Here is a 25,527-nt window from a genome sequence, read left to right as displayed (position 1 = left end):
TTGCACCCTGATTATGGTCAAATAGAAAGTAGATCTGTAGTTCCTAACAGCAGGTATTGCTATTATGTGCCCCAAATTTCTTGGTATTTAATTTGTTGAGTTGAAAATTAATGTAAAGAAGGCAGTGAGTTCTGTTTTGTATGAGTTGGGTTTAATTTCCTTGCAGACTATCCTGTTGAAATGTGGGGAGAAATAAAAAAGCTGCCTACCTGATTTGGAGATAGGGCATTTTTGAGCCTTCTGCTCATGGCTGGTAGGAGACTCGTGGATATAGTTGAGATTACTCATGTGAAAAAATAGAGCAGTCAGCATGACTGGAAAGCATTGAAATAGGAAAACAGCATGAAATGTGAAATATCAAAAGTCAAGAGACTTAGAAGACCATCTTCAAAAATAAAAGGGGACCCAGGGAGAGGTTGGATTCAGGAACCAAGAAAAGAGGGTTTCATGATGTCTTTGTTTTTATTAAATGCGTCTTAGAATTTGTGTAAGAAAAGGACTAGGAAAAAAAAAAAAAAGACCAGTGCTATTGTGAAGAAGAATTTCGGTGGGGTCCTAGGAGTGGAGGCCAGGTTGGAATGTGCAGGTGCAAGTGGGCAGGTGGCAAAAATGGCTTAGATGACTCTTGGCAAAAACTTGATTTTAAGAAAGCAGATGGAGTGATAATTAGAAAAGGTTACAGGGTAAAGGGAGAGCTTAAATATTACAAGCTTCCCCGTTTTTATTTCATACTTATTAGAAAGATTAAAAAAATACAGATACAAAAAATAAAGTTTCCTTTCACCCAATAAATAAGAGATAGCAAATGTTGAAATTTGTCGTTATTTTTCTAGCCATGCTTCTATCAATATGTATTTGTAGTAAATAAATATGTATTTACATATTTTTAATGAAAATATGTTGTAGCTGTCTAAATTTTTGTATGTACCTTAATGTACCAGAAACACGTGTCTCTTTCATTGCACCATTACTTTTTCACAGTTGCCTGGTGTTACATTATATGTATATAATAATTTTTTTTAAAGATTTTATTTATTTATTTCACAGAGACAGATAGTGAGAGCAGGAACACAAGCAGGGGGAGTGGGAGAGGGAGAAGCAGGCTTTCCTGCAGAGCAGGGAGCCCAATGCGGGGCTCGATCCCAGGACCCCGGGATCATGACCTGAGCCAAAGGCAGATGCTTAACGACTGAGCCACCCAGGCACCCCAATAGTTTATATAATCCTATTATTGGCATTTTTGCTTTTCTGGGTACTTCTTCGTTTTAATAGCACTACCATTAATATCTTTGTGAGTGAATCTTTTCACACTTCCGTAATTACAAGTTTTTTTATTAATTTCAAATTGTGGAACAAGTTCCCAAATGGAGCCTTCATTTATGGCATCTATAAATCAACTAGATGGATTAGTCTTAGATAAAAGAACAGACATTTCCATCTTCCTGGGTGCAAGGAGAAAAGTATTAGCTTATAGGTGGTTGGTGGGAGAAAGAAATGAGAGAATGCCTAGAGGGAGTAACCATATGATGATCTGTTTTATCTTAATGCGGATGGTTGACAAGGCAGGTTGTTACAGGATGTTGGAAAGTTGTGAAGGTTTGAAAAATCTACCAAGAAGAAGACGCAGAAGTGGGTATGAGGGCTTACTGAGCAAGGTTGTGCAGAGCTGGCATGGGGCACCATATGTCTGCAGAGGGTCTGGATGCTTTGGATCCACTCTCCACTCCAGCAGCATTCAGAGCCCAGGTGTAGGGAGTGGAGACATGACTTATCTATGGTTTGGTGGTTCTGGGTTTGGTAGATAGTCTGCATGGGCAAAATAGGGGTACACAATGAAGGAGTCGAAGATGGTGTGGAGAGAGCAGTTAGGGCTCTACAGTCTACACATAAAGAAGGAAATGAAGCTGGAAGGGACTATAAAGAGCACAAAGAGTGAAAGAAAGCACAGGGATTGGTGGGTGTCAGTGAGTAGGAATAAAGGAGTGAGGGTTGAAGAGTTACAAAATTGTGGCTGAAAAGTGGGACACTGGGTTGAGATTATAGAAGGAGAGCAATTATGCTTCAAGCCAAGGTCCAAGGTGTAGCCATGGATTTGGTGAGCTAAAATAAGGGAAGATGAGGTCATGGAACCATATGCAGCTTAACGTTGTCCATATGGATGTGGGTGATGTGAGGATTTTTAAGTAAAGAGACAGAGTGCCCTAGAAATTCCTAATCCTGGATAAATGACGAAACAATTGGTAGCTAATAATGGTAAATGATGGTGCTATAGCTCATTGACCTGGGTATTTAGAAAATGTTTATGGAAGATAAAAATGATAATGAGTGTGATAGTGAATATTTTGGGAAGTAAATGGCATCAAAATAGCCAATGTAGGCTTCTAGCATGCCAAGTCACCTTCTAGCTTGAGATGCAAGAGTTGGTTGTGGAGATGAATAGCCAAACAGTGTCTTTTTCACCCTGTAACACTGAACATTGGGGAAGAGGTGTCAGAGTGAATTTTCTTCTGATACGTTCCCAGGGTGACTGGGAATGGGGTAGGGACCATACATCCTCAGGTCTAAACTGTTGTCTTGCGAGTGAATGCAAACGTACAGAGTTGAGGCGTCTAGTCATAAACATCGTAGTGGGGTGGAGGACTGCCATGCTTTGTTAGTTTCTGCATTTTGCTTTTTCTCATGTAAATTTTGAAAGTGATCTAACTGGGAAAGAAATTCTCCGTAAGGATTGGTTTATCAGAGAGATTGTTTTAGAGAATAAAGGAAAAGACACATAAAATACTGGGTTTTGCTTGATCTGTCAACCCCCCCCCCTCCCCCCGGATGTAGATGAAAAAGTATGAGCTCAGAATCCAGGACCCTTGAGTTTGAGGTGGCAGGGACATTTTGGGGCCCACTTGTAAGATACAGCTACTGAATCCGGTACCTCTGAGAGGTTTAAATCTAAAACAATTTCGTCTTCAGATCCGAGTTCCCTTCCCTATTATGTTAAAACTGCCATTTTCCTCAGCTCCCTACTATTCTTCAAGAATTTTCTTTGATTTGTGAACTCGGGAACTGGATCTAAACTCCATCTATCCATAGTTATTTGCAGGAATTTCAGAAGAAATAGGATGGTAATGGAGTGAGTGGTGAGGTTAGGTATAAGAATGACCTTATGAATGCTTTTAATTATAGAAGTATACAAATTTAGACAAAATACAGGATTAGGTGGCTAGTGAACATCTGAGTGCCCCCCCAGGAACTCCTTCAGAGGCTCTTGGCAGTAGGGAGAGATCTTTGGTAGGGACAGTTGCTTTCAGAAGAATAAGAGGTGGAAGCAGCCACTTTATTTAAGAAATGATTGAGGTTATAGAAATAATTTATAGATTCTAATCCTAACTGTGATATTAAGAACCCGGGGTTGGGGGGAGGGACTCCTGGGTGGCTCAGTCGGTTAGGTGTCTGCCTTTGGCTCAGGTCATGATCCCAGGGTCCTAGGATGGAGTCCTGCATCAGGCTCCTTGCTCCGCGGGGAGCCTGCTTCTCCCTCTGCCTGCTGCTTCCCCTGCCTGTGCTCTCTCTCTCTGACAAATAAATAAATAAAAATCTTAAAAAAAACAAAAACCCAGTATCATGTAGTACATGCAGTATATAGCAAACACAGAGTGACCGACTAAATTCCTCTGATGAAGCACCTCAGTATAATTGTTGTTTAGCATCGTAGTCAAAAATTTTGAAGGCATTTTTTTTTCCTGAATCAGAATTCAGAGCTTGCTCCAGCTTTCTCTTCCTTCTCTTGTTCACTTTCTTTCCCATTCACTTCCTCATGATAGTTTTACCTGCTTTGGTATTTAGTGTGTGCAGTACAGGCTTCCCTTACTCCTGTATCTATTTAAGCTTGGTTCTTTGCCTTTTTTTCCCCCCCCAGCTCTGCCTGTTAGGTCCTTTAGCTTAATCATCCATGTCTGCTTGTACTAGATTGTTTCCCTAAGAACTCTGTAAGCCACGGAGTGAAACTGATTTGGATTTTACAGCCCTGGTGATTTTCCTTCTGGTGTACTCCCCAGAAAATGCTACATAGCACAGGAGCTGATGAATCATTTTGTAGGGCCTTTGCTTTCTATTTTGTATTTGAAAAATTAGGTATGATCGTGAACCTGGAAATGTCTCTTAAAATCATGAGGATAATACAACCGTAAGATAAAATCATCAGTGTTAGTTTTCGTCTCTGATTAACGTAATATATTGTGGTTTTTGAGTAACTTGAGTTCCCCAATAAACATTTCATTCATGTGAAATTTCATTTTTCTACATTTTCATTGCTGGTACTGGAAACTCACTTGAATTACTTGGCACCCACTGCTCTGTGTCTGGCGTTGTTCTGGGGACCTTACACCTGTTAGACCATTAAATCATCACAGCAGGCTTGTACTGTAGGTCTGGATTCTCCCATTTTACTGAAAAGAGATCGAAGCCGAGCGTGTTGAAGTTAACTTTTCATATGCCACTCAACTAGTAAGGCTCAAAGCTGGAATTTGATCTCTGCGTGTGTGGCCCTGATTACAACAGTCTCCTCAATTGGAACTAGACATGGGAACATTTTAAGGCTTCCTTTTGGATTTGGACATTCATATGGATAAGAAATGAAGCTAACTCTTATTGGTTGAGATGGTAGGCTGTTGGGAATTAATTCAGCTTGGTATTGAGTGTAATCTCTGGCAAGATCCCAGGCTTCTGTCACATAGTTCTGCCAGATGAAGGGTTGCCTTGATCATCAATAATTCCATTTCTACATAGTATAATTCCATTGTCTAAGGGGATGACTTGTGGGAAAATAAATTCATTGAGGTCATAGTGTGTATTTCCCCCAGCTTATTTGAAGCATCACTGGCATGGTTATTTTATCTTCTAATTTTTGGCATTTGATTCAGGGCCATGATTTCCAAAGCTGGTCTCTTGGCTGGGTTCCAACATCTGCCATTTGTTCCCACCTTCTCCTCCCCGTTACATACCTCCCCACTGATAGTAGCTTCTGAATCCAATCTCCCTCTTCTTCAGTCTGTCCTAAATATTGCCAATCATAGTAATTTTTTCACAATACTAACTTTGCCTCAGAATGCTATTGTGCTACGTGTCATACTCTATGATTCCACTTATATAATGTTCTTGAAATGACAAAATTATAGAGATGGAGAATTGACTAGTGTCTGCCTGGGGTTAAGGGTGTTGGGATGAAGGGAGACAGGTTTGACTCTAATGAGGGTAGAATGAAGGAAATCCTTGAAGGATCAAATAGTTTCGTATCTTGATGTACGATAGTGAGTACATGATGCAAATGTGATAAAATAACCTAAAACTATATGCACACTTTATCTAATGTCGATTTCCTGCTTTTGATATTATACTATCGGTATATAACATGTAATTATTGGGGGAATCTGGATAAAGGCTACATGAGACCTCTCTGCTATTGGTAAAACTTCATGTGAGCCTGTAATTCTATAAAAATAAAAAGTAAAAAAAATACTATTGTGCTTTAAAATGTTTAAGTTCCTCTGTCATATTTACAAACATTAACACAATGTTTGTCTTTTATCAGATTACCAAGAAATGCTTTTTGAATTAATTAAACTATTAAATATACTTTATGAAAAACAGTATATCAGTACTTGGTCTCATTACTAACCGTCTTGTTTTCCTACTCACTTCCTTATTCATTCTTGTCTTTGTGTAATCTCTTTCCATGGACTAAGCAGCATGCCAGGGGTTTGATTGGTAGAGTCTGGAAGACTTGGGCTTGCTTGAAGGGGTTGCATTGCCTGTGGCCACGGTCACATAGCCCAAAGTCCACTCACAAATTCTAAAAGGCAGTGGCTCTTTGAGGACTTAAGACTTAGTGTTTATAAGAGCCAGATGAGCCAGGAAACCAGGATATGAGCTACAGTGAACCACAACCATCCAAGCATTCACATTTACTAAGACTAGTTTTATAGTGCAGTATATGATCATTCTTGGTGATCATTCCATTTATGTGTACCTGAAAAGAAAAAAGATAACTCCACAGTTACAGTTTTTTATGAAAATCTGTTTTAGATCTTCTATGTCTTTAATGATTTGGTGGGGGGGGGTCTAGTTCTATTAATTACTCAAACTATGATTGTGGCATTGTCCATTTCTCCCTTTATCTGTCAGGTTTTGCCTCATGTATTTTGAAGCTCTGGTATCAGGTGCATACACATTTATGATTGTTGTGCCTTCATCCTGATAAATTCACCCTTTTATCCTTATGAATGATCTCTTTCTGTCTTTGTCTTTAAGTCTTTGTTATTAATTTAAACACTTGAGTCTTATGCTCACCATTTGCATGGTTTAACTTTTCCTTCCTTTACTTTCAGTTATATTTAATGTGAATCTCTTAAAGACAGTATAGAATTGGATCTTGCCTTTTTTTTTTTTAATCCATTCTAGCCATCTTTTCCTTTAATTCAGTGTAATTCAGCCATTAGCATTAAATGCAATCCTTGCTACAATTAGATTCTGGCACCATTTACTGTTTGTTTTTTATTTGTCCCTTCTGTGTTTTGTTCCTCTGTTCTTGCCTTCTTTTGGATTAAATGTTCCAAAATGATTTTAGAATTCCACTTTCATCTATCTGTTGTTTTTTAATGTTTTTTTTTTTTTGTGCTTGTCCTAAGGATTACAGTATATCCTTAGTTTTTCTTAGGGTTACTGTTTAGGGTTAGTATTACAACATTTTATATAAGATGTAAGAACCTTGAAACTGTATATGACAGTTTAACCCCTCCCTGACATTATGCTGTAATTGTCATGTGTCTTACATTTACATATTTTATAAATCCCACAGTGAAGTGTTAGAACTTTTACTTTAAACAGTCATGTATTTTTAAAACATTAAGAGAAAAATAGTCTTTTATATTTACAATTTCTGGTGCTCTTCATTGCTTCTGGATATTTGATTTTCTGATGTCATTCATCTGGAGAACTTTGGGATTTTTTTTCTACTTTGGGTTTGCTGGGACAAATACCCCAGTTTTCTTTAATGTGTAAGTTTTTTTATTTATCTTCATTTTTAAAGGTCTATGGCCTGGATATAGAATTCTGGGTTCATAGTTGTCAGCTCTACCTTCCTTCCCCTAGATCTTCATCATTGTACTGTCCTCTCTCCTCCATGGTTTCTTATGAAAACATTGATTTTTACTGTTTTTCCTGTATTTAATGTGTCAAGTTTTTCTCTTCTTTTTAAAAATGTTTCTTTATATTTGGTTTTCAGCAGTTTGACTCTGTGTACCTGGATGGAGCTGTCTTTGCGCTTACCCTCTCAGGGGTTTCTGGGCTTCTTTAGTCTGTACATTGGTTTTTCACCCAAACTGGGAAATTTTCAGCCCTTTTTTTTTTCCCTTTGCATTTTTCTCTCTCTCTTCACCTCCTGAAACTTGAGTAATACAAAATGTTTGCTCTTTTGCTCGTGTCCCGCAAGACCCTGATCATCTGTTTCTTCTTCTTTTGATTGGATTTTCCTTTTTTGCTTCCTTAAGCATATTTATATTACCTGTTTTAACATCATTGTGGGCTAATTCCAGCACTTGGGTCAAATTTCCACTTGAATATAGGTTAGATTTTCCTGCTTGTTCATATGTCAAGTAATTTGGGTTGTATTGAATTTACTTTGTGAATGATACTTTGCATCAACTCTATTCTGTATGTTCCTTCAAAGAGAATTGATTTTGGGGGGGGGGCATCTTAACAGGCAGTTAATTTGGCTGAACTTAAACTAAATTTTGACTTTTCTCTGGCAGGCGGCAGTTCCCCTGATCTGTTCAGAAAGCTAATATTGAACAAGTGCTGAGTGTCATACACCATAATAGGTGACTGTGTTAAAAATAAAAATAGACATGGACCCTTACCTCAAGACACTTACAGTCTAGCTGATAGAGATAGGAAAGTGAACAAATAAGCATGATAACGTTCCATACGTCACTGAGATAATACCTGGAGGCAGTAGGGTTACTGAGAAAGGAGCTGTGAAATTGTTAAAATGCAATTTAAAAATTATTTTTAAAGCACCCCAATCCTTTTGAGAACAGGAGATAATTTGTTATATATCATGATGATGAGAGAGCGGCTGTTGAATAACTGTTAGTTTCACTGTCTTCCTGTTCTTAATTTTTTGAAGAAAAAGACATGTTTCAAAAGCACAGCATATTGTGGGGAAGCAGTATTAAAAATAAGTGTTTAAATTCTGAACTGCTGTACCAAATAGGAGGAATATTTTATGTTTGGTTAGAAAAAAAAAAAATTTGATAAAATCTGAGCAAACGACACAAATGATCATAGATTAGGGAATATTAGATATTGCTGAGAATAAAAAGACCTATCTATACTAAAGGTACCACTGTTGGGAGAAAGGTATTTCAAAAACCATTTATACTCATTGAAAATATATCTTAAAAACCTGTTAAGTTTCCTATGTCAAATACCAAGGTTTTTTTGTTTATACTTATATCTGTAAAAATTAATGGGTAATGTGAGGTTGGTTTTTATTTTGTAAAAACATTTACTTTAGCAGTAATTTGAGCCTTTCTTTTCTCTTTTTTCCATTTTAACAGTGTATCCTATTCAGTACATGTATCTGAAGATTACCCAGGTATGCTTTTCTTCTTTCTATTTTTTATTACAAATAGTCATGTCATGATTTCTTTGAATATTTTTTCCTTCTGGAGATGGAAAATGTATATAAATATATCTAGGAGTGAAATGTTGGCAGGAAAAGACTTGTAGATCTAGAAGAATTCTGCTGGTTGCCTGTGAGATTCATGTCTTACCCTGAGATGCAGTCCAGAAGCAAAATAGTTTCTTGATGAAAAGTCATTTACTTGAGCCCATGTGATAGCTTCAGCCTGTATATATTTATCTCATTGCAAGTAAAACAAAGATTCTCTGAGCTGGTTTAGTTGTTGGATTTGGAACATCATTTGGCTTTTCATAACGTAAATATAATAGGTAAGAATAACAGCTAAACTAATAGCTAAAAATAGTAATAGCAAAGTGTAGGCCTGTCTTGGGCAACTGGGTGGCTCAGTCGTTAAGCGTCTGCCTTCGGCTCAGGTCATGATCCCAGCGTCCTGGGATCGAGCCCCGCATCGGGCTCCCTGCTCTGCAGGAGGCCTGCTTCTCCCTCTCCCACTCCCCCTGCTTGTGTTCCCTCTTTCACTGTGTCTCTGTCAAATGAATAAATACAATCTTTAAAAAAAAAAAAATACGCCTGTCTTCACTTTTCTAAGCATATGAATGATTAAACAATTCTCACAATAATCCTGTGATATTGTTACCATAACATCACCATTTTCCTCCTGAATGACGACACACCTAGTAAAAGGAAGAGTTGGGATTTTAACCCAGTAGTCCAGAGCCTGTGGACTGTACCACTGGACCAGACTAGGTATCTTGTATATGCACGGCTCTTCTCACTGTGTGTCTGTCTCCTGAACTAGATTAGTAGGCCCACAAACACTTGTCCCTAGAAGACAGAATGTAAGAACACTGCAGATCCATTTTTCTGTAAATCAAACAAGTGTTTTTCTTCTAGGCTATGGTCGGTCCTATTTTCTAGACGCATGCCATCTCATAGAGCCCAGGCTGCGGATGCCAACATTTCAGTCACGGCAATTTGAAGATACAAACAATATATTTCTCTTTAGTGTTTTCTGCACAAGGGATATCTGTAATTTTATCTTGAATAAAAGAGCATAAGGATTGCAGACTTAGTGCAGAATAAATACACCTTGGTTAATTTACCTCAGAGAAAAGAGTATAATGCAGGAATCTAGTGTTTATCATATTTTGTGACAAAGAACAGCAAATTTTAACTGCCTATATTTTATATATATATATATATATTCCAACATTCCGACTTAATAAAATCAGATGGTCACCAAATTATACTCTTGTGATCTGCCAGTGTCATAAATTGGAATCAATTCTTATTTAAATCTAGCCATTTTATTCACATACTGTGCATGATTTGGATCATATTTTTCTATGTAAAATTACTAGATTGTTATAAGTAACTTTGATTATATGTACTTTGAGTATTATTAAAAAATAATTAGTTCATAAGGTAGTATGAAGATGTAAAACTTACTTCTTTAGCATTTAGCCTAGTATTTTTTGTGGCAGTTTGCACCATGCATTTAATCTTTTTTTTTTTTTTAATAATATCAAATGTTACATTTAAAAATAACTTTGTAGGGGTGCCTGGGTCGCTCAGTTGGTTAAGTGTCTGCCTGTGGCTCAGGTCATGATCCTGGGGCCCCATGTGGGGCTCCCTGCTCAGGGGGAAGTCTGCTTCTCCTCCCTCTGCCCCTCCTCCTGCTCATGCTCGCTCGCTCGCTCGCTCTCTCTCTCTCTCTCTCTCTCTCTCTCAAATAAATAAATAAATCTTAAAAAAAGTACCATGGTTAACATTAAAAACAAATAAAAATAAAAATAATTTTGTAAATCATAAACTACCTTACAGTTATTTTGCTGTGATCGCCACATGTGTTAAGCATTAGTATTCTTTAAGACTATTGTATAGTTTTATATGGGGAGTTATTCATTATTAAAAAGATGCTTATTTTTATATAAAAAGTATATGAAGTGTTCTAGGCAGATTTCATTGGAAATAGCAAGACAAAATATTTATGAAGAAAAATTTTTTGTAGATGATTTTGCAATCAACTTTCTCCCTTATGATGTTTTTGATGCTGAATGTTTGCTAAGTTAAGTATGTTAGGAAAATTAAAGTTACCTCACTGTTGTAAATATTATAATTATTGTGCTTCTCATCTGAGGCAGCTTCTGGAAGTGTCAATCATGAGAGGACTTTAAGTTAGGGTGATAGAAATAATGCCACAAATCAAAACCCACCTTGAAGACAGTTAAGTGAATAATTCTGTAGCACAGGAAATAGGGCAGAAGATGCCTTTGGTAAACCAAGCGAACCAAATGTTTATCTCCCTCTTGTGGCCAAGATGCATCACTGACTTTTTCTCACCTTGCGGGAGGGAGCCCCTATTGGAAACGCAATATACAAAAATTGAAACTTAAAACTAAAACACTGGTTATCATTTGTGCTTTTTAAAAACAAATTCCCATCCTGGAGAGAGTCTGTAGTGAATTTACAATATAATTTCCTTTCTAAAAATAAAAGGAGTGTAAATAAAACACCAAGTATGGGTGAGAGAAATTAGTGCATTTGGAGGTCGGATTTTGAGTTGGTTGATTTAACCAGTACACTGTGTACCGAGTATTTTTCATATACATGATTGAATTGACTCTAAATGCCAGTTTGTGTATAGGCAGAACAAAGGCTATTGTGACATTTTATACTTGAAATGCCAAGAGAGGTTAAGTAGTATTTCCCAAGGACATGTAGTTTGGTGGTAAAATCAAGCCTATAATTCAGTTCTGATTCCTAACTATCACTTATTGGGGAGAAGTAGTGGTAGTATTTTTTATGGAGCTTTCTTCAAAGTGAATATTACCATGATAATATTTCCCCATTATTAAATTTTAATCTACATTTATTTGCACTAACAGTTCAGTTAATACACTTGATTTCTCATGTAGATAATATTGTATAAAAATTATATGTTTGCTTTCCCTTTCCAATATTCATCCTTGTGTTTTTTCTCTCATAACGCTGCTAGAACTTCCAGATTAATTTTTAATAATCTATATGAAAGTTGGCAACTTTGTCCTTTTTTTCCCAAATTAGTGACCCATACTTCCATCTGCTTTCAGAAAACTACTTTTCTCATTTACCAAGCTTTTTTTTTCTTAAAGAATGAGTATTAAGTCTTTATGAAATTCTTGTTTAACTTCTGTTGAGGTATCACATATGCTTTCTCCTTTGAACAACAAGGTGACAAGTTATATTAGTAGATATCTTAATGTTGATCTTTAAGAATTAGATGCATTTTGTCATATACTTTACCACTAAAGGCTTGACATTGTACCTATTCTTTGGCATTCAGCAGAGCATGCAAGCAAATCTCTCTGAGCCTGGTATCTTTTTAGGGATGGTTCTGGGATTAATAATCGTTATTTTTCTGCCATGATTATTATCTGTTCTGATTTTCTGTTTCTTAGTCATTTTTAAACATGTGCTCTTCTTGAAAGCTCACTATGTTGGTGAAATGTGCAACCTTTTCAACAAAAAGTTGTTTATAGTATTCAGTATATACATCTGAAAATCTTCTGCATCTCTGTGGCTGTTTCTCATTTCTGTTGTTTTACATTTGTTCTTGCCTTTTTCTCCCTTTGATTTTTCTTCCCCAGAGTTTTACCTACTGTAAAAATCCTTTCAAACAAATAGCTTTTTACTTCATTTTTAATTTCTAAATGCAGTAATCTTGAGAGTACTTTTGTTAATTCCTTCTGCTAATGTTCCTCAGTCTTCCCCCCCAATCCTACTTTTCCTGGATTATACGGTTGAGTGATTATTTCATCATCCAAGTTTGCAAATTTGGAACTTTCTTTGTCCTGCGGAAATGTATGAGCATAATCCTTCAAATTCAGGATTATGTCACCCTGTTTATCTCCTTAGGAACGAATTTATCATTTTATAATTCCATATTAAGTAACCCGTGTCATCTATTGAAATTAGTCACAGTTTTGCTTTTGTGAACAAAGATGGTCTTTAATGAGCATTAGTTATATCTTAAATAACATGTATATAAAATGCAATGCTAAACGATAGGTTGGTTCTTTAAAATAAAGTGAAGAAATAGAGCAACCTTCTGGTTTACTTGTACTTCCTTATGTCATATATACTGTACAGATTTTTGCTTTTTGAAGGTAAGCATATTACAAGTCACAGATAATTGGCTCTGCTGTAATAGAACAGCAGAGTTTTTTCTCATCAATTCCCACCTTTAATTAGGAGGCTTACCTATTGGTGGGTGTAAATTCTCTCATCCCTTTTATATGCTTTACAACATACTGCAATTGTTGAGTGACAATTTTTTGATACTAAAAAAGCATAACAAAGCATTGATGTTTGGATTCAGACAGTTTCACAACTTACTAGTCATGTGTAATTTTAATTACTTAAATAAGTTGGGCAAATTGCTTAATTTCTCTGAGCCGTGGTTTCCTCATCTTTAAAATAGGGATAATAAATGATTGGCTTGAAAGTTGACATGAAGTACATGAATATTACATATAACATTCAGGGGAGACATCCAGATTATATTATAAAACCAATAAAATATAATTACTTTAGTTACATAGTAATGAATATTGGAATGACTTGGCTTAAATCATGTTGCGTCTGAAATGGAATGAAAACAATAGTTTAGGAGATGCTTTTTCATGGCTTCCTACCCATCTCTCCCCAATTGTCCACGAGAGTTCCAGTAATGCTTGCATAGTCTGGTAGGGCAGGGAAGAGAAAATATTCATACTGTTAACAGCCTTTAATAAAGATCTTGAGGTCCTCTACAAAACTTACACATTAAAGAACCTAACTGTCTCCAGAAGTTTCAAAAAAAAAAAAAAAAAAAAATTGGCAGCTCTGGAGTCAAGTGGGAGAATTCCAGAGAAGGAATTTGAGTTTGAAAACATTTTATTCTGTCACTGACTCATTCTGTTACCTTAAATGCATTCCTTATTCTTTTTATGTCCTACTTTCTCATGTCTAAACAAAGATGATGTTATTATTACAGATGTCAAAATAGTTTGAGGAAGGTTTAGAAATGATTATTTAAACAACAACAACAAAAAGAAAACAGAATTCATTCATACAGCTGGGACGATCCTCAAAGTGCATCTATAAACCTTCATTTTTAGAACTAAGCCGACTGTAGCTTAGTTAAAAGGGATCAATAGCTAGTTGGTAGCTGGGTCTAGATTTTATGTGCTTTGTCTACTTTCCTATATTTCTGTTCTTCACTTGGGTGTATACCCCTTTGACCTGGCCTATTAATGTTGTAATGATGATTTAATAAATATTGTCTTGAAACCTGAAAACATTTTGGCTTGGATAAATTAAGCCAGAAACAGAAATTGAAAGTGTTCTAATGCCTAAATACTGATCAAAATACAAACTGGTAGAAAATCTCTTAGAAAACAATATGTTTGACTGTATAATCCTGTCTTTCAGCATTATGCAACATGTATTCACCAAATTATATTCTCTTGAATCAAAGTTGACTGCCTTCCAGTATCAACACTACACAAACCATTTGATCCTTTAAATTGAGTTATTCACCTCCCCATTTTCATAAACAGAAAATCCTAACTTACTTGCCTCTTGAAGCTGTAGTAAAATCTTCCTTATTCCATGACACTGAGATACTGCTGATACTGTGTCCATTTTACGGATTTTTCTGGATCTCCCCTTCTAGTTGGTGGTCAGCTATTACTTCTGTTACTTTAAGCCACACTTTTTTTTTTTTTTAAAGATTTTATTTATTTATTTGACCGAGAGAGAGACAGAGAGGGAACATAAGCAGAAAAAGTGGGGGAGGGAGAAGCAGGCTTCCCGCCGAGCAGAGAGCCTGATGCGGGGCTTGATCCCAGGACCCTGAGATCATGACCTGAGCCGAAGGCAGACCCCTAATGACTGAGCCACCCAGGCGCCCCTAATCCACACTTCTAATACTCCTTTTCTCCATAAGTTTGCTTCAAGGAATCCACTGTGCACAGGAAAAATCTAATTCAGTTGATTCCATAGCAAATAACTTGGATCAGTAAGACTCTGAATGAGGGTTTAAGAAATTTAAATAATGGCTTTGATAGAGGGGTTTTGAGTCCTACCTCAGCGTATGAGGTTACTGACAGAAGAGACTCCAGATGGAACGTCAAAGTCTCAGTCAATATGAGGAGACAGTAATTAAAGTAAGCTTATATTAAATCCATTTCTTAATCTGTGGTCCCACTTGATAAACACAAAAATCTCACACCTTCCTTGATGCTATTTGAAAACAAAACAAGGCAAAATTTGCAATGAAAATAAAGTAATGGGGCACACCTGTTTGGTTTCAAATCTAATCTACATTCCTGTCCTCTTAGCTTCCAGAATGACTATGAAAGCCGTGTGTCTCTGTTGAGCATCTTTTGTGGCTACACTGTGACTACATATCTGTCTCACTGACTCACTACTCTAGGTCTAAAAACAGTGCAGATGTTTCTTTGGAAATAAAGTAATGACTTTGATATCTATCAATTAAAGATCATGTTCTCACTGTACTGAAACAATATTATGAAAACTTGGCTCAAGATCTTTTATCTTGTACTCAGACAGTTGTCAGAATACTCATTTCCTTTTGCAGAAACTGATACAGGTTTCTGTTATTTGTTGGGAATATTTTACACTTTTTATTTTTATAGTTTATACAACACTGAGAGTATTATAGGACCACTGTTAATGAACTGATGAAGTGTTAAACAGCTCTCACAGATGCTGTACTCCTCAATGAACCAACTAGGATAAATGGCTGTGTGTTATATTATATTACCATAGAGGCGAAGGTCTGTATTTATCTAGGGAAAAATCCTAGATTTATGAAATACATTTTCCAGAGAAAATAAATAATGAGTAAAATAATTAAGCTGTGGAATAATTTAATGTTCTATGAATTCAACTTGTATAGTATTATTTAATGAAAATTCATGGAGGAAGAGTTGTGAGACTTCATATCAATTTAAAAATGTGTATTAGAGTAATATGGAGGTATGATTTTCAATGAAAGCTTTAGTTCAAATTTTTTAGTGACTTGATATTGAATTTGTTGCCCCAAATGTTCTTGTTTAGCTTTCTCCTTCCAACCACTAACCTGCTTAGGAAGGTTAGCAGGTACTGATACTGGGAAGGACCCTGTTCAGTGAGTTAGGGCAAGCAGTTGCATCCAAATGATCTGTTGCCCCACAGAATATGAGAGATATATTTGGGTTATAATCTCTATAATCTCTACCCAAAGTCTCTATTCCTCTAGGAGATGCAAACATCTTTAAAGAGGCCATTTAAAATTAAATCACACGTAAATCTGAAATACACTTAATTTTTTCTGAGATTAACCAGAGCAGTAGTATGTGCTTCATGAGCGATAGAAGTGATGTGGATATAACCTCATTTTTTTAAATAAAGGGTGTCTTTTTTTCAAATTACTATGCCTTTAATTGTCCATATTTCTTTGCAGATAATACATACGTGTCAAGTTCAGAAAATGATGAAGATGTATTAGTTACTACAGAACCAATTCCAATAATTTTTCATCAAATAGCAACAGGTAATAGGAATACACTATTTTTTAAAATTCTAGGTTAATATTTTCTTGCCTGTAGGTAGCTTTATTTTTTTGTTTCTTTTAGCCCATGTAACAGATATTTGTCTTTAGGATCTATAAATCCCCATTAAAAATTTTCTATTTAACTTGTGTTTGTTTTTTAACAGCTTTTTAAACACAGACATTTACAGTATTTTGAAAAAGTCCTGTTTAAATGCATTATGTTGATATTTGCTCTAAAATATCCCATGCATAATGATACTGCTAGGCAAACTGAATATTTAAAAAGCTGACTCAGGGCAATGTAGATCCCATGAAATACATAATGAGAGCTGAAGGAGTCTGTATAGTGGCACTTTGGTTTGACCATTTTTTTATGGGCAATGAAAAATCAGAAGAGCTTATATATCATGTAACTTCCCAACATAATATAATTTCAAAATATTCCTTAATTTTCTTGCAAAGAGAGAATACCTGAGGGGTGTTTTTATACTGAAGCTTATAAATGTTTGGTGAATAGTATACTAAAAACTGAAATGATGTTTTATAACTTTCAGAATTAAGGAAGACAAATGATACTAACTGTTGCTTATCCATAAAATCCAAATTACAGAAGGAAAATGGAGAGGTATGGAAATTGCATTTCATGTTTTATATTTATTGAAAACATATAGGCGTATTTTAAATTTACCTTGTATTTCTAGGTAATATCATCACTGTCATTGGTGTTAAGATTGCATCTAGTGTATGGAACACAAGCTTGTGGCTGAGAGACTTAATGTGTCGGGAGGGTAGTGACCTAGAATTAACCCTGAGAAGGAAGTTCCCTTTAAAATAATAGAAAGAATGTCGGTTTAAATCTAAATCAAATACATACGAAGCTTTCTTTGCTTATTCTCCGTGCGTTCGTCAAATAACGTAGTTGACTAAGGAGCACTTATATAACTTACAGTTCTAACAACTATATGTGGCTATCCATTGTTTCAAAGGGACCCTCACAGGTTCATTTGTAAAAAGTTGTCTCTTTAGCTAAGGTAGCAAAGAATATGGGTATATAGAGTCATTATTATTGAGCAATGTTAAAACAACAACAAACTCATACGCCTTTCCTCACCTTTAAAAAGTTTGCTTGAATCAGTCAATAAATACTGGACATTAAACAAACAAAATGAGTGCAACAGGACCAATAATTGTTTGCTCTTAACACTATGTACCAATACGACCTTCCCTTTCTCTTAGTGTTTTACCGTTCCCTCTACTCTTCTTTTTCCACAACGAGAACCACAAATTTAGCAGTACTGCCGCTAAAACCAAAAACCCAAATTCCCTTTTGTAGGTTTTTCTTTTTCCTTAAGAATTTGAAATTTGTTCTGGAAATTTTAGGGATGATTCCAAAACATTGGATTAATAGATTCCTGTGTCTAATGGAATTTGCCTTTCTTCTAATTATTTTAACAGGGCCAGGGATAGGAATATCATCATTAGTTATTTTAGATGAGTTTTCATTGTTTGCACTTTAGACACATAACAGATGTGGTTCAGTTAATTAGAAACTCAAACTTCAAGTTCAGGCATATTTAATTAAATATCCTTTTGAAATCTGAAATCTAAAGCAAATAACTTCTATATGCAGAACGCTCTCTTCATAATGTAGTTCATATTTATTTTCATAATTGTTATTGGAGTTAGAGTGCCTTTTGTTTCATACCATTGTGTAGAGTTGGCAGTGGAAGTGAGGACAGTCAGGGATAAATAATGCTGAGGAACTTTTTAATAAAAAATTGAATCAGTATGAACTTCTCAGAAGTTCTATCTGAACAAAGCCAAAGTTGTAGATGATTATACATAGTTTTATATATATATATATATATATATATATATATATATATAATGGTAAATTGTACAACACAAAATCAATGAAATAGAACTTCTAAAAAAGATATACATAGAGCTTAATAAAGACAGAATTGTCTCTTACTACCTTTTGTTTTTGGTTTGTACTGCACCAACAATGTCTTTTATATAAAATCCAGGTGATAAGCACAAGACTTAATCCATTATGGCCATTATCTGCTTTCTTTTCGAAAGAAGGCAAGCTAGTTTTACCATTAAAACTTTCTTCTGATTCTATTATTTTAAGGAGTCAAGACAAAATAGTACAGTGGAAGAAGATTCTGAAGGTGATAATGATTCTGAAGAATTTTATTATGGAGGACAGGTGAGTGCATCAGACCTTCCAACTATCCACTCTCAGAGTCCGCGGTAGGCATCCATGTCCTAGTGGATTCCTGTGCTTGTGGTCCGAGAGCCCTGCGTGTTAGTTCTGTAACTGGCTTGCAAATCTGTATAATTTCTCTGTTTCTCATTTGTACATATATTCAGAAATTAAGGTTACTTTGGCAATTCTTTGACTGTAATCACTCACTTGCATTGAACTTGTCTTAATTCATTACAGAGATTTTGCAGACGGCATTTTATTCTATTTCCAACTTTTACATTTCTTAAGCACATTGGGCTCAGTCAGTGTTTTGAAATGATGCCACTTCTAACAAAAGCATGGATGGTTAGTTTTAAATAGAACGTGATTAACCTTTATAAAAATTGATGGTCCCAAGTTACTGAGCGTCCTCAATATTTGTATTCATTGTCTTTTCCTCTTACACTGATGTTAAGTGTTTGTTGGAAAATTGTGATGAAGAAATATCATAATTTATACATATGAAAATGGTGTAGCCACATATGCATATATATAAAAGAATTCACTGTTTTTCCAGGGTAGTGTTAAAGTTTTAACCTGTGCAATTGATTTTAGGATATGGCTGTATATGGCATCTTGTTCGGGTTCTGTAAACTTCTTGATCAAATATGTTTTGTAACTTGTGTAACGTAATGGGAAGGTAGTAGATTAAAGTGGTGCTTTTTTTGGTTGCTGTTGTTAGAGAGAGAACGTGCGTGCAAGCAGTGGCGGGGTGGGGGTGAGAGAGAGAGAGAGAGAGAATCTTAAGCAGGCTCCACGCCCAGCACAGAACCCAAGGTAGAGCTCAATCTCACGACCCTGAGATCATGACCTGAGCCGAAATCAACAGTCGGGTGCTTAACCAGCTGAGCCACCCAGGCACCCCTCTAATTATACTTTTTGAGCATAATACGTTATACGAGACATATGACACAAGCGAACCTATGAACTTTAGTGAATATACTGCTGTATTCTATTTTTCAATGAAGATGACAGAGAAAATATCCCTGGCAGAACTTACAGGGGGACCTGCTCAAGAGATGGTTTGTATTTGATTCTTTTGATTCTCTTCACCCCTAAGTCATTCCTGAACCATCCCTTTTTGTCAGGTGAACTATGACGGGGAACTGCACAAGCACCCCCAGCTTGAGGCTGATTTGTCGGCAGTGAGAGAGATATATGGGCCGCATGCAGTTTCTCTCAGGTAAATAAATACCTCTCGTGAATAAAAATTAAAATGATTTGGTAAGTCATTGGGATTTTTCTGTTGAGTTATTTAGGTGGAAATATTCTTGGGCTTAGTTATATTTGAAATTTCTTAAGACATTCTGCTGTGTTTCTACTTATACAAAATGGACTATCTGTGGCTGTATGGATTTTTTTTGGTTTTGTTTTTGGTACATGTGGTTTAAGAGTACATTGGTGCATTAAAGAAATTAGTTATTTTGGAGAGTTAGTTTGATAAAATGTCAGTCTTAAATAGCGTCCTAATCAGTTCCTTTCATAGACTTGGCCAGCTGGCCCCATGCAGTCAGTCATAAATCAAGGACACATCGTGTGAACAATAGAAGTAAATAATGCATAACCACTGGTATCCAGATCACACTGTGATGTGGTCTGACCCCAAAAAAAGAAAGGGGGGGAAAAAGGACATAAATTTGCAGTGTTTGTTTGAATGATAATGTATTTTATCTTACAGTTACTTCATATATAATTTGGTGATAATTTAAAGATCATTATTTATCCCTTTTAATTATTCAGAAGACCTCAGTATCCTTACCTACCAGCTTCTCTCCTTAATTTAAAAAAGAAACTCTTTCCTGTCACTATCCTAGTTTCCCTCCATGAGTCAGATCTGATTATTTCAGATTCTTCTTCTTTGCCTGATGGGCAGCCTCCAAGTTGCCATGGAATTCCAGACCCCGATCCCAGCCTGTTCTTGGTTCCCGCTTTATCCACCCAAACCACAACTGTCCCCGTTCTCCAGACGCGCTCTGTTCCCTCTTGACTTTGGGCGTTTGCACGAGCTGTTTTCTCACCAGTGAGTGCTTCATTCTTATTCAAGCCACAATCCAAAGGCCAGCTTCTCTGGAGCCTCCTTTGAGTTTCCAATGCTGATTTAGTCGTTCTGCCCTTCGGATTTCTACCACATTTGGCTTTCACCTCATTTATTATGCTTCTCAACTTCTTGTGTCTTGTCATTATTGGTTTACTTCTCCCCCTCTAGACCCTAAATTCTGTGCATGCAGGGACAGTGCGCTTTTTTGTTGGTTTGTTTTATTTTGTTTTGTTTTTGTTTTTTTAATCATGCTTGTATTTTGGTACTTAATAGAGCACAGGGAATATATGAAATATGGGCTGATGGATTCTTGATTGTTTGTATGGCATCCATGAAAGATGTTTACATTATCGGTTACTTTCTCTTCCATGGACATATCTAGATTTGGAGAGAGCCAGCAAATACTTTAAGCTGGGAAGTACAACAGAGCTACAATTGATAATTGTCAAGTGTTTCGTTTTTTTTTTTTTTTTTTTAAAGATTTTATTTATTTATTTGACAGAGAGATAGAGTACAGGTAGGCAGAGAGGCAGGCAGAGGGAGAGGGAGAAGCAGGCTCTCCGCTGAGCAGGGAGCCCGATGTGGGGCTCGATCCCAGGACCCTGGGATCATGACCTGAGCCGAAGGCAGACGCTTAACCGACTGAGCCACCCAGGCGCCCCAAGTGTTTCGTTTTAACTTCAGAAACAAACTCACCACCACCTGCAGCCTCAGTAAGCTGGGGTTGTATACATCCATCCTGTCTCTCCCACTCATGGAGGTCTGGTCAGCTGCAGTGGACTGAGAGTGATTGGGATTATGCTTGGAAAAGCAAATATTTGCAAATTTCAAGGTTTTAGCAAATTAGCTGCAATTATTTCTCAGTTAATCTCTACTGTGGCTCCAGGGTAGGGAATATGCATAGTCAGTAAGGGTGTTAGAATGAATAAATGAAGAAGGCAGTAGGGATTTATCCATAAATGGTTCAAAACAAGGATTAATTTTTTAACTTGAGTCGAAATTTGCTTGACCGCTTAAAACTTTGATTGCAGTAATTTAATCCCCTCCCCCACTAAAAAAAAATAAGTCTGGGATAGAGTTAATCATACAATACAACATATAGTTCAGCTTCTTTTCACTTGAGGTACCTATCGTTTTAGGGTATTGCCTTAGTGCATGTTGATTACCTTTATATAAAGTTAAGGAATTATCTTAAACACACATTTCCATGCTAAGCTCTAATTACACTGTCATATATATATATATATATATATGTGGGATATTTTTTGTTTCTCCAGCAAGAATTTAAGTACCAGTGATCATCTCTAAGTATTTTCCATTATTAATAAAATTATTGATAACTTATCAACTCTTGAAATTAGATAAATATTTGGAATTTCATATTGAAAGTCATAAATGGCTTTGATTTTTTTTTCTCCTTCCCTATTTCACTTATAAGTTTGATTCAATTTAAATCTCTATTAACATAAGCCATGGTCTTGCCTGCTGTAGATTTTCTATAGCTATCGAGAATGTTTCCAGAACAAATAACCTCCCAGAGGCCTCATGATATAAAGTATGAATCCCAGCAGGACTAGTCTGATTTACTTGTAATGAATACGAATGAATTTACTGTCTAGTATCGACTACTGAGGCTTGGGGACATGGCAAGAGTAGTAGTTAGGCATGAGGTCTTGGAATCTTCTTCCTTGCAAAGTTCTAAGCCTGTTGAAAACAGACTGTTCTAATTAGCTGTTCTTTTACTTAATTGAGGTTTATAAGAACTTAATGGAGTTTGAAGAACAAAAGTACCTCAATATGCATAATAGGCTATTTGGTGTCATTTTCTTTTAATGTGACGTCTAATGAGAAAGGCAGCTAACCACATCTAAGTTCTCTGTAAGAGATGAAAAGAACTGGCGTTGCCTCACTTGAGACAAAAACCTCTTGAAGTAGGTTGAAAGAGGAGATAGAAACAGGGACTAATGACCAGTTCATTACTGAAGTAGGTAATTTCAGCTCTCTGTGGCCATATCATTCAAAAGCAGAATCCTGGCTGTGTTGAACCATACTTATACACACTGATGACAATTCCAGTTCATAGGCTCTTGTATTGGAAGTGAGTTAGATTTCTGGAGAAACAGGGTAAACCATCAGTTTATCAGACTGAATGAACATGTCTCATCTTGAATCATGCAGCAAAATGAGGATGTTTTGTGTTTTTCATTATACATTTTCTCCTCCAGTCATGTATTTAAAAAAATTTGATCAGTGCCATCCCGAAAACAATTTGAGGTTAATATTTTTAGAAAGGTGTGGGGAATTACAAGTCACAGAATTCTCACGTGGTCAGGAATGAAATGATTCTGACAATTTGCTTCTGGTGTTTCACACGTCTAACCCATATGAAATAACCTTTGCTTTATGATCATACCATCTTCTGTTTTAAAAGTCGAAGCCATATGAGTAATATTCTAGCCTTTTTATCATGACAAATGCTTAATGAAGGTTGGAAGATTACAAGATTGTGACTCTTCTGCATTTTTAAAAAAGATTTTATTTATTTGAGAGAGAGAGGGAGCAAGAGAGAGAGCACAAATGGGGGGAGGGACAGAGGGCGAGGGAGAAGCCGACTCCCTGCTCATCATGGGGCTTGATTCTCAGACTCTGGGATCATGACCTGAGTTGAAGGCAGGCGCTTAACCGCTTAACCGACTGAGCCACACGGGCGCCCCATCTTCTGCATTTGATCACCTTTTGTGGATGGACAATTGTAATAGGGCCTTTTGGAGTTGATGTTCTGGAGGACAGGGCATACTGAGGAGTTTTCAAGGTTGAGGAGGTTATGCTACTATATTCAGGCCCACATACTTCCTTCAGGGAGGGAGGGAGAGAAAGCAAGAAAGAGAAAGGAGAGGGGAGGGGAGGGGAAGGAGAGAAAAGCCACAAAAATCAGTATGAACCACTTTTTCTGGATTTCTGCATTTCCATTGGTAGTGACCGGTAGGATTACTTACAGATCTTCTGGTTCCTGTCCTCTGGTATTTGGCAGCATTTTATTTCTCTGCCCCTTTTAATGTGATGAGTGGACACAGCTAATTTTGGCCAGTGAAATGTGAGCATGGGTACTAGTTCAGGAGTTCCCTTTTCCCCCAGACTCCATCACTATGGCCTCCTGAGTGACCCCAGTGAGGAGCAACTCCCCTCCGGCCCTCCGAACCCATAGGGAACATGTAGTGTTCATGACATATAAATCCTTTTTTTGTGTGTTAAACCATTGAGAGCTGAAGAAGTCTGTTACTGAAGCATAACTTAACCTATGTTGAAGACGTCATTCCTCAAAAGATTTGCCATTGGATATTTGTAGTGTCCTTTCCAGCTATTGGTACTCCCACTCCTGCTTCTGGAGCCTCCAGAAAAATGGTCTGACTGAAAACCAGGGGAAAGTGATGACAGGAAGCACCTAGAAGAAACAAAGGGGGGAGTATTTTCTGAAAACACTGGCCCATAATCTAGGTGAAAGCTTCAGAATGTTAGATCCCAGACAGTCACCCCTATTCCCAGCGCCTGTACTTTCTTCAAGTAAAACCAAGGATTTTTCAGCGGGGGAGGAGGGGTTGTAGAAACTGTATCTCTTATACACTGTCATTTTGTATTGCCTTCCTTTTTAATCTGGACCTAGTTTTTACATTCTTCTCAGTCTTGCTGCCTTTTAGAGAAACTTCAGAGCACTTTGGATACAGTCTTGCAAATGCTTTAATCTTCCAAGATTTCTTTCTGACTACTGAATTTAATATTTCTTGGCCCATTCACAAACATCTCTCCCACACTGAGCAAAAAACACCCATTGAGTAGGCATGCAGAGAGAATGCTTGTTGAGTTTCAGATGTCATAGAAGGTGTTATGTTTCCTCACAGAATCTATTTCTTCTCAAAATGTAACTGACCAGTCACTGAATGCAAGAAATAACTGAATAGTAATGATTTTATTTCCCAAGAATCTGTGATAGAATTTCATGTATGTGTGTGTATGTATAATTTCCTTGACAGCTAATAAGGGAAGGCTAGATACCGAATAATATTTTTATAACCAGTGCAGTCACTGCTAATTCTGATCAGGTAGTGTTATAAAACATCACAACAGTATAATGAATAAGCTGTAGTTTTATAGAGAAAGGAGGACCAGGAGAGATGGTCTAACATTTACTATATTGTGAGTATGGATGTTGTGTGTCATTAATGATGATGTTATCTTGATTAGTTCCATTAAAAATTAGGAGAAAAAATTGCCAAGAATTCTAACACATAGTGCCCTCAAAAATACATGTTCATAGAAAAATACATTTCATACATACGTTCTTAAATGAACTAGGTCACGTGTACATATCCAAAACCAAATGACCATATTTCAAGATATGTTGATTCAAAGAGTAGCTCAGATGTCTGGAAAAAAAAAAATTTGTGAAGCAGTCCTTTCTCAGTTCCAGGGTGTAACAACTGCATCAGATCATTTCTATGTTGTTCTCCTTATCTTGAAAAAGTGTTCACATTCAATTTGATGCGATCTTTTCACAGTGAATAAATATAGGCAGTGCATGAAATTATTTTGAGTTATTATAAACCCAGTACAGCATTCAGGACACAATCAGATATCTGGCTTCACAATTCAAGTTGCATTCATATTTTAGGCTTTTAACTTGATTCTGCATTTGCTATTCATGAGATCCGGGGCAACTGAAAGTTATTCAGATATAGAAGCAATCCTGATGACTGGGTCGCTGCATCTGGACAAACTGTAATCACGCTTTGTAATCTCGCAGTGGGAAATGTGAAATTACTGGCATTATATAAAAAGGGCATCACAACGGAAATTGGTTTGCATATACGCAGCGCTGTTGTGAATTCTTTGAAGTGTGGCATAAAAACAAAAAGTGTAACTATTTACAGATCTACACCTGCAGAATCCAGTTAATTGCAAAT

At 36.5% G+C, this 25,527-nt stretch overlaps 1 protein-coding gene across 3 annotated transcripts in view; it reads left to right on the top strand.

Moving 5' to 3' along the window:
* PARP8 (poly(ADP-ribose) polymerase family member 8) overlaps nt 1–25,527 on the top strand; it is a 173,076-nt gene that overhangs the window by 84,065 nt on the left and 63,484 nt on the right. For all 3 annotated transcript variants that reach the window (XM_028098057.2, XM_028098058.2, XM_088023513.1), the window contains 5 exons: nt 8,610–8,647; nt 16,188–16,277; nt 16,832–16,902; nt 18,415–18,492; nt 19,620–19,714. In XM_028098057.2, coding sequence (XP_027953858.1) covers nt 8,610–8,647; nt 16,188–16,277; nt 16,832–16,902; nt 18,415–18,492; nt 19,620–19,714 — 372 coding nt within the window. The remainder of the gene's footprint in view (nt 1–8,609; nt 8,648–16,187; nt 16,278–16,831; nt 16,903–18,414; nt 18,493–19,619; nt 19,715–25,527) is intronic.

This window comes from Eumetopias jubatus, unplaced genomic scaffold, assembly GCF_037043125.1.
Source record: "Eumetopias jubatus isolate StellerSeaLion01/CBP00866 unplaced genomic scaffold, mEumJub1_p1.0 scaffold_5, whole genome shotgun sequence".
Classification (NCBI taxonomy): Eukaryota; Metazoa; Chordata; class Mammalia; order Carnivora; family Otariidae; genus Eumetopias; species Eumetopias jubatus.
This window is presented reverse-complemented; position numbering and strand designations above follow the sequence as displayed.